This window comes from Opisthocomus hoazin, chromosome 21 (assembly GCF_030867145.1).
Source record: "Opisthocomus hoazin isolate bOpiHoa1 chromosome 21, bOpiHoa1.hap1, whole genome shotgun sequence".
NCBI lineage: Eukaryota > Metazoa > Chordata > Aves > Opisthocomiformes > Opisthocomidae > Opisthocomus > Opisthocomus hoazin.
In genome coordinates this window covers 9,816,525-9,830,553 of record NC_134434.1, presented here as the reverse complement: position 1 = coordinate 9,830,553, position 14,029 = coordinate 9,816,525, and the positions used below count along the sequence as shown (strand labels likewise).

The 14,029-nt window shown below is 44.0% G+C and overlaps 1 protein-coding gene across 6 annotated transcripts in view; it reads right to left on the bottom strand.

The window, feature by feature from the left end:
• Nucleotides 1–14,029, bottom strand: part of RHBDL3 (rhomboid like 3) — a 75,911-nt gene that overhangs the window by 17,553 nt on the left and 44,329 nt on the right. For all 6 annotated transcript variants that reach the window (XM_075441111.1, XM_075441112.1, XM_075441110.1 and 3 more), the window contains 2 exons: nt 1,321–1,545; nt 456–604 (listed from right to left, as the gene is read on the bottom strand). In XM_075441111.1, coding sequence (XP_075297226.1) covers nt 456–604; nt 1,321–1,545 — 374 coding nt within the window. The remainder of the gene's footprint in view (nt 1–455; nt 605–1,320; nt 1,546–14,029) is intronic.

Sequence of the window (14,029 nt, the reverse complement as noted above, 5' to 3'; positions counted from 1 at the left end):
ATACCATAGGCATAGGGAATTTAATTGACTTTCCCAACCTCAACTAGAACGTCTAGCAAGAATACACCATGTAGTTTTTAAATACCAGTCCAGTATCTTCGCAGCCTTGTTCTGCCACTTGCACAGCTCCTCCAGAGGGATACTGGGCTTCAATCTTGTGAGTTTTAGGGAGCACACACTGGGAAGCGCACAATAAGAGGAAGGTGTGGTCCCAACACCGCTGGGGAGAAGAGCAGCATCTGTGAAGTTCCTTATGTTGCCTCCTCCCTGCAGAGAGCTGTGAAGCTTTGCCCCTCATTGCCCAACACTGCACAGCAGCTTCAGATTTTTATACGTAATTTAGAATCAATTATTTAAAATTGATTTCTGAGCTGACTCTGTCACTTCCTCCTCCTCGCTCCCTCTCTCTGGGGAACCTGAACTGCAGGGAATCTGCGCAGTTTGTAAGTACTCACCCTGCATGCATGAATATGTAGGTTAGGTACCTCCAAGCCTGAGCACGGAGCTGAGGATGGTAAAGTAATGCGTTCTTCAGGTATAAGGGATGGGTGACTTGCAGGACAAATCTGTCTAATACCACTCCATTGTAAAGAAAAAAGGCAACCTAGAAGAGCAGGGAGATTCCTTGGTTAGCACATGCTTTCTCTCGCTGAAAAGCACTTTGTAGCTCACAATCATGGAGAAAAATGTCAAATGTACAATAAATTTTCTCCCACTTGACAGCTTCACGCAGCATGAAATTTCCCTGTTTTGAGGAACCTGCAACACATTGGTATAACTCTATATGTGGCTTTCTATAACACACCAGCCACTGAGTCAGAGGAACACAGCACGCTACTGATCAGTACCATATTACATCCTTCTCTGCACTTATTCCAGCGCATTACTCTGCAACTGTGCAAAGATCTCATTTGGGCAACAGATGAGCAGGTCAGAGTATTTAGTTTCTCTCCCCTCCTTTTTCTTTCCATTCACAGAACAGAGGTAACCGTACAGTAATTTTCCTTCTAATTCCACTATTTGAACTACCGTTTTCCCTAGAACTTTCCAGATTTTCACTCCTCAAAAAGTTTTGTTATAGTTTCCCAAATTCTTTAGTTTCATACACAAAACGCGTCTAACCACCACACTTGGAGAGAGACAGGATCACAGTCTCCACTTCCACATACGCACACAGGCAAGCCAAAATGGCTATCAGCTTCGTGCTTGTCCTTGTCCGGGTCTAAACAAGTCCCACTCTAGCCTTTGATCATGTCCCAGCAAAGCCTTCAGCAGTGTGGTGTGGGTTCCCCCAAAAAGAGAGGGAATTAAGGTACTTGCCTCTACAATAGTGATGGTAATCATGAACCAGGGTGGAGGACAGCAGGTATAGCTGTCGTAGTACCACTTGCGGTCTATCTCTCGTGGCAGGGTCTCATATGCAACATGCCGGATCAGCCTCTGCGGAAGGCTCAGCCCCGTTTCCTCCAGCAGCGCCTTGCTGCACAGCCTCCTGTTCCCCTGAAGGATGGCCTGGCGGAAACTATTTGACCTTTTGTTGCTCATCTGGGTAAAAAGAAAAGGAAGAAACTATGAGGACAAAGCAAGGCTTGGCACAACCATCTGGAGAGATTAGAGCCAGTTTGGCAGCACCAGATCCAGGCAGACAGGAGAGTCATCACCAGGCTGGAGCTTTAGGAACCTAGTTACAGGATGACCAAGGAACAACTGACACGGGGTGCAAGGAAAACAAGTACCAGGGTCTGCTATTACCATGCCAATAATGAGGTCAGGTCAGAATACTGGCAAGGCAGAGCAAAGGCTGCTGATGCACCCAGCTGACCCCTCTGGCTTGTTCTCCATCCACTGTCTTCACCATCAGTTATCACAATCCACATTCCCGTGCCGTCCTTCCCTCAGCTCCCCCTGCTCTATCACACTTCCCTGCACTTGTCATCTCTTGGGGCAGAAAATTTCTTGAATGTAGCAGCAGGTACATTCACAGCATCTAACTGTCATGTTCTGGCCCTTGTTGGCAGGAGTCAGCTGGCGAGGAAAAGGATCCCTTTGTGTAAAACAAAACTGCATGAGCAACAGCAACAGAACAACAAACTAAGCTGGTGTACAGGCTGTCTTAGCTGCTCTAAACTTGCAAGAGGAAAGGATTTCTTCTTTTAAAACAGTTTTCCTCAGAGGGCACAGGTTTTGAGATGGTGACGGCTTTGGAGGATACAGCTAATTTGTACATGCATTATCATCTTACATGCCTGGCATTAGCTACTTATCTTTTTGAGCATACACTCTCCCAATTTGGATGTATAATTAAAGCAGTTGCATTTGCAAATTAAGCAGATGGAATTTTGTGCCTGGCCTGACTTGGGGGGGAGGAGGGGGAACCTCTGATCTGAAAGGGCTTGCTCCAAAATTTGGATAATTGCTAATTAGTCCTGATGTCAAACAAACCTGCTGCATTAGAGTCACTGTCTGTACTGGCTGAATCTTTGGCAGGAAGGCTTAAAAGGCTGACTATGCATAAAGACCACTGCACAGGGACCTTTTACAGTAAAAGGTAGCAAAGCAACCGTGACAGTCTGGTCCTTCTTCTGAAAGAACTGCTAGCTGATCTCAGAAACCACTGCCATCTTCAGTCTCCCAGCAGCAAATAAGAGATCACATTCAACAGCATTGGCTTCCAGTTGTCTTGGGTCACACCGTTTTCAGCTAACATCCCAAAGACAGCAAAGCCCAGAGCTTGTGCTCTCAGTGCCCAGGCAGCTGGGTAATTGTTCCAAGCTGGACCAAGCTGCTTAAAACACAGTAATCATTGCAGGGAGCCACCTCCTATTCATCACTGGAGGAAGGCGCAGGGGCCGTCTGAGGTGATGGCACTGCGACTCATTCTCCCAGCAGCTGCCCACCCCTCCTTAGCCTTCTGTTTGCAGCCTGTCCCTCCAATGCAGAAATTTACTGACATGAGCAACTTTGATAGGCAATCAATCATTTCCATTTTTTTAAAACTGGTGAAAAAAATTGTTGTTGTTCTTTTTGAGTTGTTTTAGTAAGAAAAATGTTTACCCTATAAACTCTCTACTTTGCACTCCCTTTCCTTCTCTCACAAAACACTTGTGAAAGAACAGTTCTGGCAAAAGAAGCAGAAAAGGCAAAGAAGAAAAAAAAAAAATCTGTCCACAAAAATTTTTCTTCCAGTCTTCTCAAGTCTATCATCCAAAACCTTTTATCTAAAACTAGAGAAGACGAGGGGGAAAAAAATTGTTGGTGATCTTCTGTTGCATGAAGAAAACCCACTCTTATTGAAAGACAGTGTTTTCATACAAAAACATCCACCAGGTGTAAGGCTTTCCTTAGCATTTGTGAGATGCTTTGTGGTACATGACAGATGTACCTGTGTTTCAGACGGTACCTTTAGCCACCTAATGACCTCACTGTATCCACAGAAGAAAGCTTTACTCCGCGTGAGTCCAGAGTCCAGAGCAACCAACCAGTCGGATGCTCCCTCACAGACGTCATTCTGTTCTCCCTGGCTTTGCTCCTCTTGTGGACAAGAATAAATTCAGACTGAAATGATAAATCTGCTTGTTACAGATGAAGATACTGGACAGTTGTCTGAAGCTGCTAATATGCTTATTCTAACTAGTGGTATGTGTGATTTTCCTGCCTACTACAAAATGGTCAGTGCTTTTCCCCACTGCAGCACTTCAGTGGAAAATATAATCATTTCCAGAGTCAGCCAAAGAAAATCATCATTGCAGTTCAGCATCAAGAAGTGCTAACCGTCCTCAGCAGACAATCACCTCATCGCTGCAGAGACTAGTGAAAGAGAAGGGCAGGAAACTCCAAAGGCTGACGACATTCATGTCTGTGCTAGACTCGTAACAGAAATCTCCTTGCATTTGTTCAGCCAAGGATCCTAACGCAGGCAAACCTGTCTGTTCTTGCTGAGCATGGCAAAAAGGGACTTGCTGAGCCCCAATTGACTGAATTCAGCACAGCCTCATCAGTCCAGTGTCCTGCTCTGCATTACTGCTAAGGCTGCCCAAAGAGCTCCAATAATAGCCAGGGCAGTGCAAATTCATCCACATGATGTTTCTGAAAGCGTACCTCAGTGTACTAAAAACAAAACAGAAGGGAAAGGTCTTCTTAGTTTTGTTAAGAATAGAATATTGCAGGATCCCTGTGGAAGTCACACCTCAGATGAACAAAGCCTCTGGCTCTCATGGGGAGGCGGGACACCTGACCTCACAACACTAAGCGACTTGCCCAAGGCCATATATCAGAGTTCGAAGACTCCAGGTTGCACAACTGCTCTGATCACTAGGCTGCACTGCTTTCAAGCCCTTCCGTTCAGCAGAAAGCTCTGCCTTCCTCCTTCAAGAGAGGAAAATAAAACATGGGACCTTCCACAGCCCACACAGAAGCTAAAACGGAAGTTCATAACAATGTGATTTCCTCCACGGACTGATAAAAGACAGTCATAGTTTTGTTCTCTCAACTATCTGTTCTCACACCTCCTTATCTTCACAAGGTGCTCCATATAGGTTGTTTCTGGCCACATCTGGATGATAAAATGCCAAGAGTGATTTAAACTGGTAATGACAGGAAAGCAGTAAATGTTGATATTACAAGAGCAAGGAAAGCCCTTGGGCAACACGCTGATAGCTCTCTGGCTCTCACACACACAACAAGGTTATTTCTATACACTCTGAGGCACTGCCCATTGGTAAGCTCTCTGAACAACAGGGTATGGATGTATCACATCAACTGGACTTGTAAGCAGCAAGCACAGCCTCGTCCTCCTAGCTGATTTTTGGTAGCCCTCCCCAGATACTGTGAAATAGGCATAGACAAACAGAAAAATGGATTAAGAGTTTCTAAGGTTTGTCAATACAAACCAAAGCAAATGCCTGAGAAACCACTTACAACTAATTTGGATATGAGGTTATGGGATCAAAGTGTTCAGAGATGGAAAAGACCGTTGAAGTCAACTTCTTAGGTGGCTGGAATCCTGTCCCAGGATATAGGTAGGGTCTACTGCATATTCAAATTCATCAGCTCTTAGCAAAGAGGCAACAAGAAAACTGCTTGCAAATGAAATGGAGCAGGTCACGAACTGCTGCAGTCTTGCAGAGCACATGGAGATATCCAGCCCCAAGTGTATTTTTCCCCGACTGCAACACACCAGCAGACTCCTTGGAAGGAACGTGACTGGCAGGGAGCAAGATACTCCCTGCATCCACCAACAACAGTAGATGCTGTGTCAGTGGGAGACAGACTTCAATTTACCCAGAAAATTAAAAGCCTTTGGTACCCATAATCACAACCCTAACTCTTCAGAGTTGTCAGCATTAACTAAACCTCCTGGCACCTCAGGCAAGAACAGAAAAATATGTCAGGCCTCCTTTAGAGCAGAGGATATGAAAAGAAGGTCCAGGTTCCCTCTAAATGCCATAGCTTTGGCGTGGTTTTACACCCAGATGAGGCAGGGACACAGAGTGTCACAAGCATACATATGCTGAAAAACTGCCCACAATCCACCAAGATGTGGATGACTGGATGTACCAAGCACCTGGTAAAATTAGGCCTCTCAGTAAGATGACATCCTGCAGGTCCCCCACCTGCAATCATTGTCCACCACACCAGTGAGGAAACGAGCTCCAAAGAGGAGCCTGCCAGGGCTCAAGTGAACACAACAGTCCTGGGCCTACTCACATAACCCCACAGGCCTTTGGATCACGCTGTTCATCTCAAACTAGGAGGTGATGGGCATGAGGAGAGACAGAGGATTAAGTCACTACCGCTGCTCTTACCAACTCTTAAGGAGAAGCCTATTTTGCTCCTCAGACTGACTTTGGAAGACTCGAATCTTCCCAGAGAGTCTCCCATATGGTCACAATTTGCTGACTTGATTTTGGAATTACATAATATCGGTATTCATGAGCCAAGTATTTTATCATCAGCTGAAAGAACACCGGGCCCACTGCTGGCCTGCACATTATTACAACTCCAGAAGCTCAGGGCAGCCCATCCCACTTCTCTTTGTGCAATCGATCTGGGACTTCTTTAATGAGCGCAATATTAAAGCTGAAGGCAGATGGGTACAGCAAACAGTACGTGGGTAATGAAAGTAGCTGTGGGGAACAACACATTTCCTCAGTCCTTCATGCCTGCAAAAAGCTATGCAGAAAGAAAGAAATTTCCCTTGCAAAACAGCCAAACTGACATGAGTGGTAACCATGCACTGCCACCTCTGCCCTTTGGTATTACCAGACCAAAACAAAACAAGGCTTAGTGCTACAGCTCTGCTCAAAGGACATGCTTGATTAAATTTTTCCTACTTAGATCTGAACCTGTCTTCAACATTGAAAATGTCGTAATTTAAAATAAGAGCCCTTACCGTCTAATGTAGGACAGCGCCAGACTTTGGCAGAATACAATGCCCTGCTTTTGTTCAGGACAGATGCCAGTCTAGGACAAGACTCAGATAATCTGCAATTTGCAACGGAAACTGTCCATTCCCAACAGCAGAACAATTTCTCTGAGCTTCTTGGCTATCTGTACTACTGCTGCTGCCCCAGATAATCAATAGCCAAGCCATGTAGCATTTCCCCATCTCCAGTTTCATGGCTTGTGTGGGGCACAGTACCCTTTTTACAGATTTTATTCAGCCTCACTCAGGAGGTTCTGAAAAACATGGATATCTGCCCATTACGTATTGGCATCTTTGAGGCTGGCCTACGGCTATTTTTAAACACATAAAACACTGTGACAGCCAATGCATTCAGCTCTCCAGCTCTGATCCTCCAAGACACAGAACACTAAATCAGAAGTTAGCACAAGATTTTTAAAAGCCTCTGTCAGCTCCAGTTTTATAACCCACTTTACTTACAAATGCAGCCTTTCCAATCACTTTTGCTTTCAAGATTCACATTTATTTCCTTCCCTCATTCTGCAGTTCTACAAAATGCTAATGTGGGTAAAGACTGCTTCTCCCAAAACGCATAGCTCAGCATCAAGTTCATCTGTCACAGATGTTCACATCCTCTGAGCCAACCTGGTTAGCTCTTTCCTAACCACTTACAAATGGAAGAAAAGCAAATACCTACATCCTGATTTGCAATCAAATCAAGCAGTGGTTTACTCTGGAGATTCAAGAAGCTAGAGACAAGAGAGATCAAATAAATTATTCTTGTCATTGCAGGGGTATTCCCTGCTCAAGATTTTGTCTAGACTGCTATTAAATGTGCCAGGCTTAGACCTTCCAGCACTTCCATTACAAAAGGTAAATCACATTCAGATTTCAAAGTTACTTGCAAGAACACTGCTAGCAGGACAAGACTAACATTGTGGTTCAAATAATAACGTGCCAAAACACAGCAAGTTTGAAACTTCAAATCCCTCAACACCAGTTCCATTCTTCAGTGGTGCTGGGAACAATTCCACAACTGAAATGAATCCAGATTTAATTTTCTGAAGCAAAATTTTTTAAAATATCTTTATAACATTTCCCACTCACATGTGTATTTTAGATACATACACAAGTAAATGACCATTTAAGTTGACACCATGCTTCTCAAGTTTCAACTGTACATGATTGGAAACAGCTGAGGAATCATGGTTAAGGATGGAAATTTCTATGCTAAGTTCCACTTTAATTGGCATAATGGTCATTTGCCAGACTAGCTCACTTGGAAGAAAGTGCTCTCTTCTGCTGCTAAGTGAAGGCAGTATCCACTGGACTCAGACCAACGTACAAGCTGAACACACTCCAGAAAAGCAGCTCTTCAATCCCAAGTTTCAGGATACTCACTTGGCCTTCTGATGGCTTTGTCCTCCCTCAGAAGATGCACATGGCTCTTGGAAGATCAAAAATCACCAGTTTTCTCCAGAATGGGAAGGAAAACAACCTGAAGGCACTATGAAGCACATTTGTCAGAAAAGGTACCCAGCTCCTGGAAATGTTCCCTGGAGTAAGAACTTTGCACCTCAATAAGGTCTTTAATGCATCGAGAGGTGAGAGAGGGATAAGGACACAGTCACATGACTGCTCTCATCTATCTCTTGAGAATACCTCCTCCTTACTCGTAAAAACATCATACTGGATCACATACTGAAGAGATTTTCAAATCTTTTAAAATTGATTTATTATTATACCGCTGAATAAAGGCCAGGAAGAAAGCTCAGAGATCTTATACTATCAGCCAAGGCAGTAAATGAAGGACAGAGGGGATACTTAAAGGGGTGTCCCAATGGAAGCTGAAGGACATCCCAGTGGACTCAGATGGGATTCCTCTTGATGTCTGGCAGAGTATCTGCCCTGGTTCAACAGCGCAGATAATTGGAAGCACAGAGTCAAAGAAATGGAGCTATAAAACCTGCAGCTTCGCCTGCAACAAACCTTTCCAGATTAGCAACAGTGAGAACAAAACACAAACACCTGACAAGACCACTAGAACTGAGGTCTTGGTTTATACTGCAACAGCCTTGTAAGCTTAAAACGCTCACTAGAAAGTGAACAAGCATTTAGCAGGAAGAGAAGATGCTCATTTGGGCAAACTTCTGTCTTGCCTGGGGATTCCCCTGAGAACTGGAGGTTTAGGTTTTATTTCTTATCTTCCCAGTGACTCAGGTAATAAAGAATTATATACAGTTCCTGAAAAGCCTTGTTCACCTAAGCCTTCTATGCAGGCTGTCAGCTGGTTCAGCAAAGAACATGCAAAGACACTGGAAGTGGAATTTATAGCTACCTTATGACTTTGCTATGAAGTACTTCTAGGTACCATTAAAACCCCCCAAGCAAACCATGGTTTAAAGGACCTCCATACTATCTGACAGAAAGAATACAGCGTGTAACTTCTCAAAAGCTCACCTCCAGAAAGATAATAAAGCCCTCCTGGTGCTGTTACATACACAACCACAAAGCCAAAATACAAAATTCAATGTTTTCTGCTTTAAAAAAGTTACCTCTTTTCCTAGCTACAGCTCGTCTTTCACTGTTACCCCTCATTTCAGTTCAAGCCAGGATGGAAGAACTATCCCAAGTAAAAATGTTACCGTAGCAAGCACCGGAACAGCAAAGGCAAGAGTTAGTCACCTTTCAGAGCAGAAAGGATGGTCATGAAAAGCCTATGGGCACACACAGCATTCTCACAAGCGACTGAACCAAGCCTTGCTTTTATCACTGAAGTGGCTAACAAGAACAAATGGCTTCCAGCCATACATTACTGAAAAATGTCTTACGACAACTATAAGCAGCTACTTTTGAAGCCTCGGAAAGCAATGGAAAAGCAGGCTGGAGTTAGAGCAAGAGGGAACAGGGAGCTCAGGGAACAGCAGGAGGGGTTCAGCACCTTGCAGAACTGATCCTTCTGACATGACTGGCTATTGCCTACTAAATCCTGTGCCAAGCTGGAGAGATGTCCCACACCTCTGCTCTGTTAAGATAAACCACCACATTGAGAGTTTGGATAAAAGTCCTTTCACAGACCCAAACAACATGATCTTTTAATTTGGTGACTGCTGATAGGGAGGGTGTGCTACTACCTCCGAGATATCTGCAAAAGGAAAACTCATAAGTCAGAGAATGTACTTTAATGCCCCCTTTTAGTGGCAGAAGTGGCCAGCAGAAGGTCTGCAGAACAATTGCAAAATGCACAGGACTCCAGGAAAAAAAAAAAAAAAAAAAAAATTAAAAAACCTCTCTCAGATGGAAGAGCTTTGCAGCCTCTAAGACAACATGTATTTTAATGGCTACCAGCCTACGTGCTGTGCCTTTCACAAAGCAAAGGGAAAAGCACTGTGGAGTCCAGAGAGAAAACTGCCATTCCCCTGTGGAACAAGACTGCTAATTCCTAGTTTCATAGATGAGTTCAAAATATCATTAAGCTCCATTGGCTCTTTAAAGAAAAGGAGCAAAAACCCTCACCTCCCTCTTCCTATTACAGCTGATAGGTTGAAACAGCCTCAAGAGAGCCTCATTTAATGACATCGTCTATGGCGTTTTAGAGGTTTTTATCCTTACGCCAAGTTTCAAGTAAGTTGTTTAGAAGGGAAAGTTCCTAACACATCATTAAATCAAAGCACACTAATTCCACACCCATAGGGCTTCAACTCAGGGCCGTGCAAAAGCACTAGCTTGTTCTAAGCACATGCTTAAGTTTAATCGTCCTTAAATTGAGTGTATCTTTATGTATCTTTCTATACTGCATTACAGACTCTTACAAGCCTACGAAAGTGTTAAAACTATAGTGAAAATTCATTATTTTTCTACATTTTTTAGCCACATAGTAAGTTTCTATAGACTGATAAAGCTGCAAAGTGCAAGTCAAACCCTCCATTCAACCAGCTTGTTTCCCACCTATAACATTCCAGGACCCATTTTGGACTTGCTGTTTTTGTTTGTGGAATGTAACACAATCCTAAAGTATTTTGTCCCTTCAGCCAGTCCTGCTTTCTCTTCAAACGCCTACACAGATCACCCAGCTGAGGACAGAAAAGCTAGCATCTAAATCCTAACCTTTGTATTTCTACAGCATCCACTAGCATAGACAGACCATAAGACTCTGGGTAGTCACTTCATCTCCTTCACCTTCCATATTTTATCTTATTTTTATGATTCCAGCAATATTTTGACATAACTGCCCCTTTGAACATCCAGCTCGACAGCATATAGCACAAGACAGCCTTCCACCAACAGCTGATCATGTTCCAGCCTCTTCCATGCAGTAAGAAACCTCTTCAAAGATACCTTCCTCTTACCTTCTCTGATGGCCAGTAGACCTGCATATCTGTCACTTATGAGGAGGAAGAGCAGAGGCTGCAGATTTCTTAGTCTACATCTGCAGTTTTATTTCTTTACTTGAAGAGGCAGTATTTGTAGTCTGGCAGCACACTGAGCAAGCCAGAAAGGAAATCAGAAAAACTAAAAGAAATCTTTCTCCGGAGGGTGAAGTATGCTGGCACCAGCAAAGTCTGGATTAGGGTGACCTGATTATTGTTACACAGTGCTTAAAAAAAAAAAAAAAAGTGTCTTGTTCACTGAAAATGAGATAGAATTAGCCTGTCCCTAGAAGCCAGCAAGGAGGGTATTAGTTCTTGATCTGGAAAACACAGGATGGGCATTTAATTCACTAATATATTTTGCTCACTGCTGAGATGCTACATCAGCTTCAAGTTACTACAAAGCTACAGCTAAACACTTCTGTTGGAAGCAGCAGTGTTTTGTTTTTCCCAGGTCACATGAACTGTGTCTCAGAGCTTACTGATTTCTCCCAAATGTGCTGAAATACCGTAGCCTTCAGGGGACAGCATTTGTCCTCAGCTCTTCTAGACCCAACACAGCCCCTCAAGCAAATGCTCTTCAGAGAGCTGGTTCCCCTGCTGGCTCTTCCACTGAAGAACTGCCATTGACTTTGCCAAAATTGTGAACCCCAAAAGAGGTGCAACTCTTACCTCTTCCATTTGCTGCAGAAACAGACCCATGAGGAATAGACGGGCTTCCACAAGTTTCAGTGAGTCTGCTGCGGAGCCAGGAACAAAACTTAAGTCCACCTGGCTTCCAGTCCTGCCCTTTGAACATGAAATCTGTAGCAGGGACAAAGAGACCTTCAGCGTGCACTAGGGACACCTCCTAGGGTAGTGCCAGTGTTGGAACTGGAAACAGCCGCATTCCTGTCTCCTCAAGCCCTCCTGCCCCATGCCGGCAGGTCCAGTCTGGACCACTCTGAATGCACCGAGGTCAGCTTTTATAACACCTTTGTTTCAGCAGTGATCTGTAGAGTTGCACTGGTAGAGGAATCCCTTGGGCTGCAGAAAGGGTTTTGCTTTAGTCTCGGTATAAGCTGTGATTTACTTTTCTAGCAAAAGCTGCTTTATTAAATATGAAGCTCTGTAAAATTCTCCTTGTTCAGACAAGGCTAGGGGTTGCCCATCTGAATTTCACAAGAGAATATAAGCTACCACCACAGCCTGATCTGGCTCCATATTGCCCCCCTCTGCCCCTGTCAAGCAAAGTAAGGTCTCAGAAGGTCCACTGCACCCCCTTGCCTCTGCTCACATGTCTGAAGAGGAACACAACAAGACAGCGAGGAGGTAGTAAAGCTACGATCCAGCCTGTCCAAAGCAACAATCCACATTCCCAGGCAGACAAGACAAGGTAGGTTTAGCCAGAGAATAAGAGACCGAGTCTCTCCAGGGCCTCACTGGTCTGCTCTTTAGCTCTGTTACAGTTCACAGGATATTTGGCGAAGTAGTCCAGGACTGCCAGCAGCAACTGCTGTTCAGCAAGGATCCCGGTAAATAACATCTCAACTGTAATTGCCTCCTTGCTTGTCTCGGCTCAAAAGCAGGTAAGTTAGTTAAACAGCTTTGTTTGTTCTCTCTTCCTGTGGTCTGTGCTGTTCATAGCTAGAATTGTCACTGTGCATTTTTAACGTCTCTCTTCACAATGCAGAGAAGCAATCAGACAAGAGAAATACACAAGACATCTCCACTTGTACAGAAAACACTTTTGTTACTCTGCACCATCTCAGACACAGGATAAGAAATCCCATCTGAAACTGCTTTCTGCCATTCTTGCAAGCCCTAGTGTAGAAACAGAAACGGATGTGACTGATTGCAGCCTTGTGTTTTATAACCATGTGAGATGAATCTCATATGTACAGAGGAGAAATAATTCCCAATGAGTTGCCTATCTGATTTTTTTTCAGCCCTTTCTGTTTGCAGATCACACCAGGAGTCTTCAGCTTCCCTGAATTTATTCATTACTCAAATTATTTACCAAGTGATTTCTAGGGTCTCTTCTCATCCTATAAGAGTTTCAGTTTCAGAAATTTAAGCCTCTTTGGTGAGTTGAGAACAGGCATCTCTTTTGTGTGGGTATATCTGGGTCTCCTTATTAAGGTGAGAAGTCCTAGAATTATATTTTTGATGCGTCTAGAAGTGCACAACACACTTTGGACATCAGAGGATAACACAGCTTTGCTCACTAGCAGCCCTTTAGTCAGGGATCACAGTGTCTGAGAGAGCAGGCAGAGTTCTTTGCGCTTGCGATGATGTTGGAACGTATGGATGCGAGTGTTTTTCACTGCCCTCTCTGGGACATGCAGTACCCTGGAGGAAACAAAGTGTTAACACTACTGCTCTGTGAGGTTTATGGCCTTTAGTCCCTTCTGGTAATAATAATTTCATAGAGTTACAGCTGCTTCTGTGGTCACTAATAGCATCTCTCGGCATCAGATTCCCTAGTAAGCAGCCAAACACCCTGCAGAATAAGGAGCATCACATTCTGTCACACTTCCAGGGAACTCAGCAAAGATCAAGGGTTCTACAAAGCTGAAAAAAAGGGAAGAACCTTCCCTGCTCGATCGTTATCAACATTAGCAAAGCTGAGAGAAAAAGTAGAGAGACTATCTTATCCCATGAACTGACCATTGAAGATAGAGTTCTCTTGATGCCCAGTGGTTATACCCTACTTTCTGCTGGCTTCTGAGACAGCGCATGTTTGTACTAGTTTTGGCTGGGGTAGAGGCATTTTCCTTCATAGTAACTTGAGGAGGCAGCTCATCAGCTTGGAAAGAAACCAAAAGAGCTGCTTGTGACACACACACACACAAATACACACGCAGAGGAATCTCATTCCTTTCACACTTCTGCTTTGACAACTACACTGTAATGCATCTCTGATACCCAGCCCCACTCCTCCCCTCAAGGCCTCTCCAGTGGCCAGAGCTTTATTAATGCAATTTCAACTCTTGCTCAAAGTTTCAGTACCTTGTACACATTTGGGAGGCCATGAGATTCTCTGATCATGTCAGAGTACCTGTTCATGAATACTGATGGAGAAAAGGAAAACCACACATAAAGCCATGCTTGTAAAACCTCTGTGGATCAGCTTTTCCCTTTCCCACATCCAGCACCATCATTTTTGGGAGCAGATCAATTCTTGCTAAGCTACTGAGCAAAAAGCAGAGATGGCTGATGATCATCAAGCACAAGCATGCACTTAAACACCACCACACATCACTTCCCGGCTTTA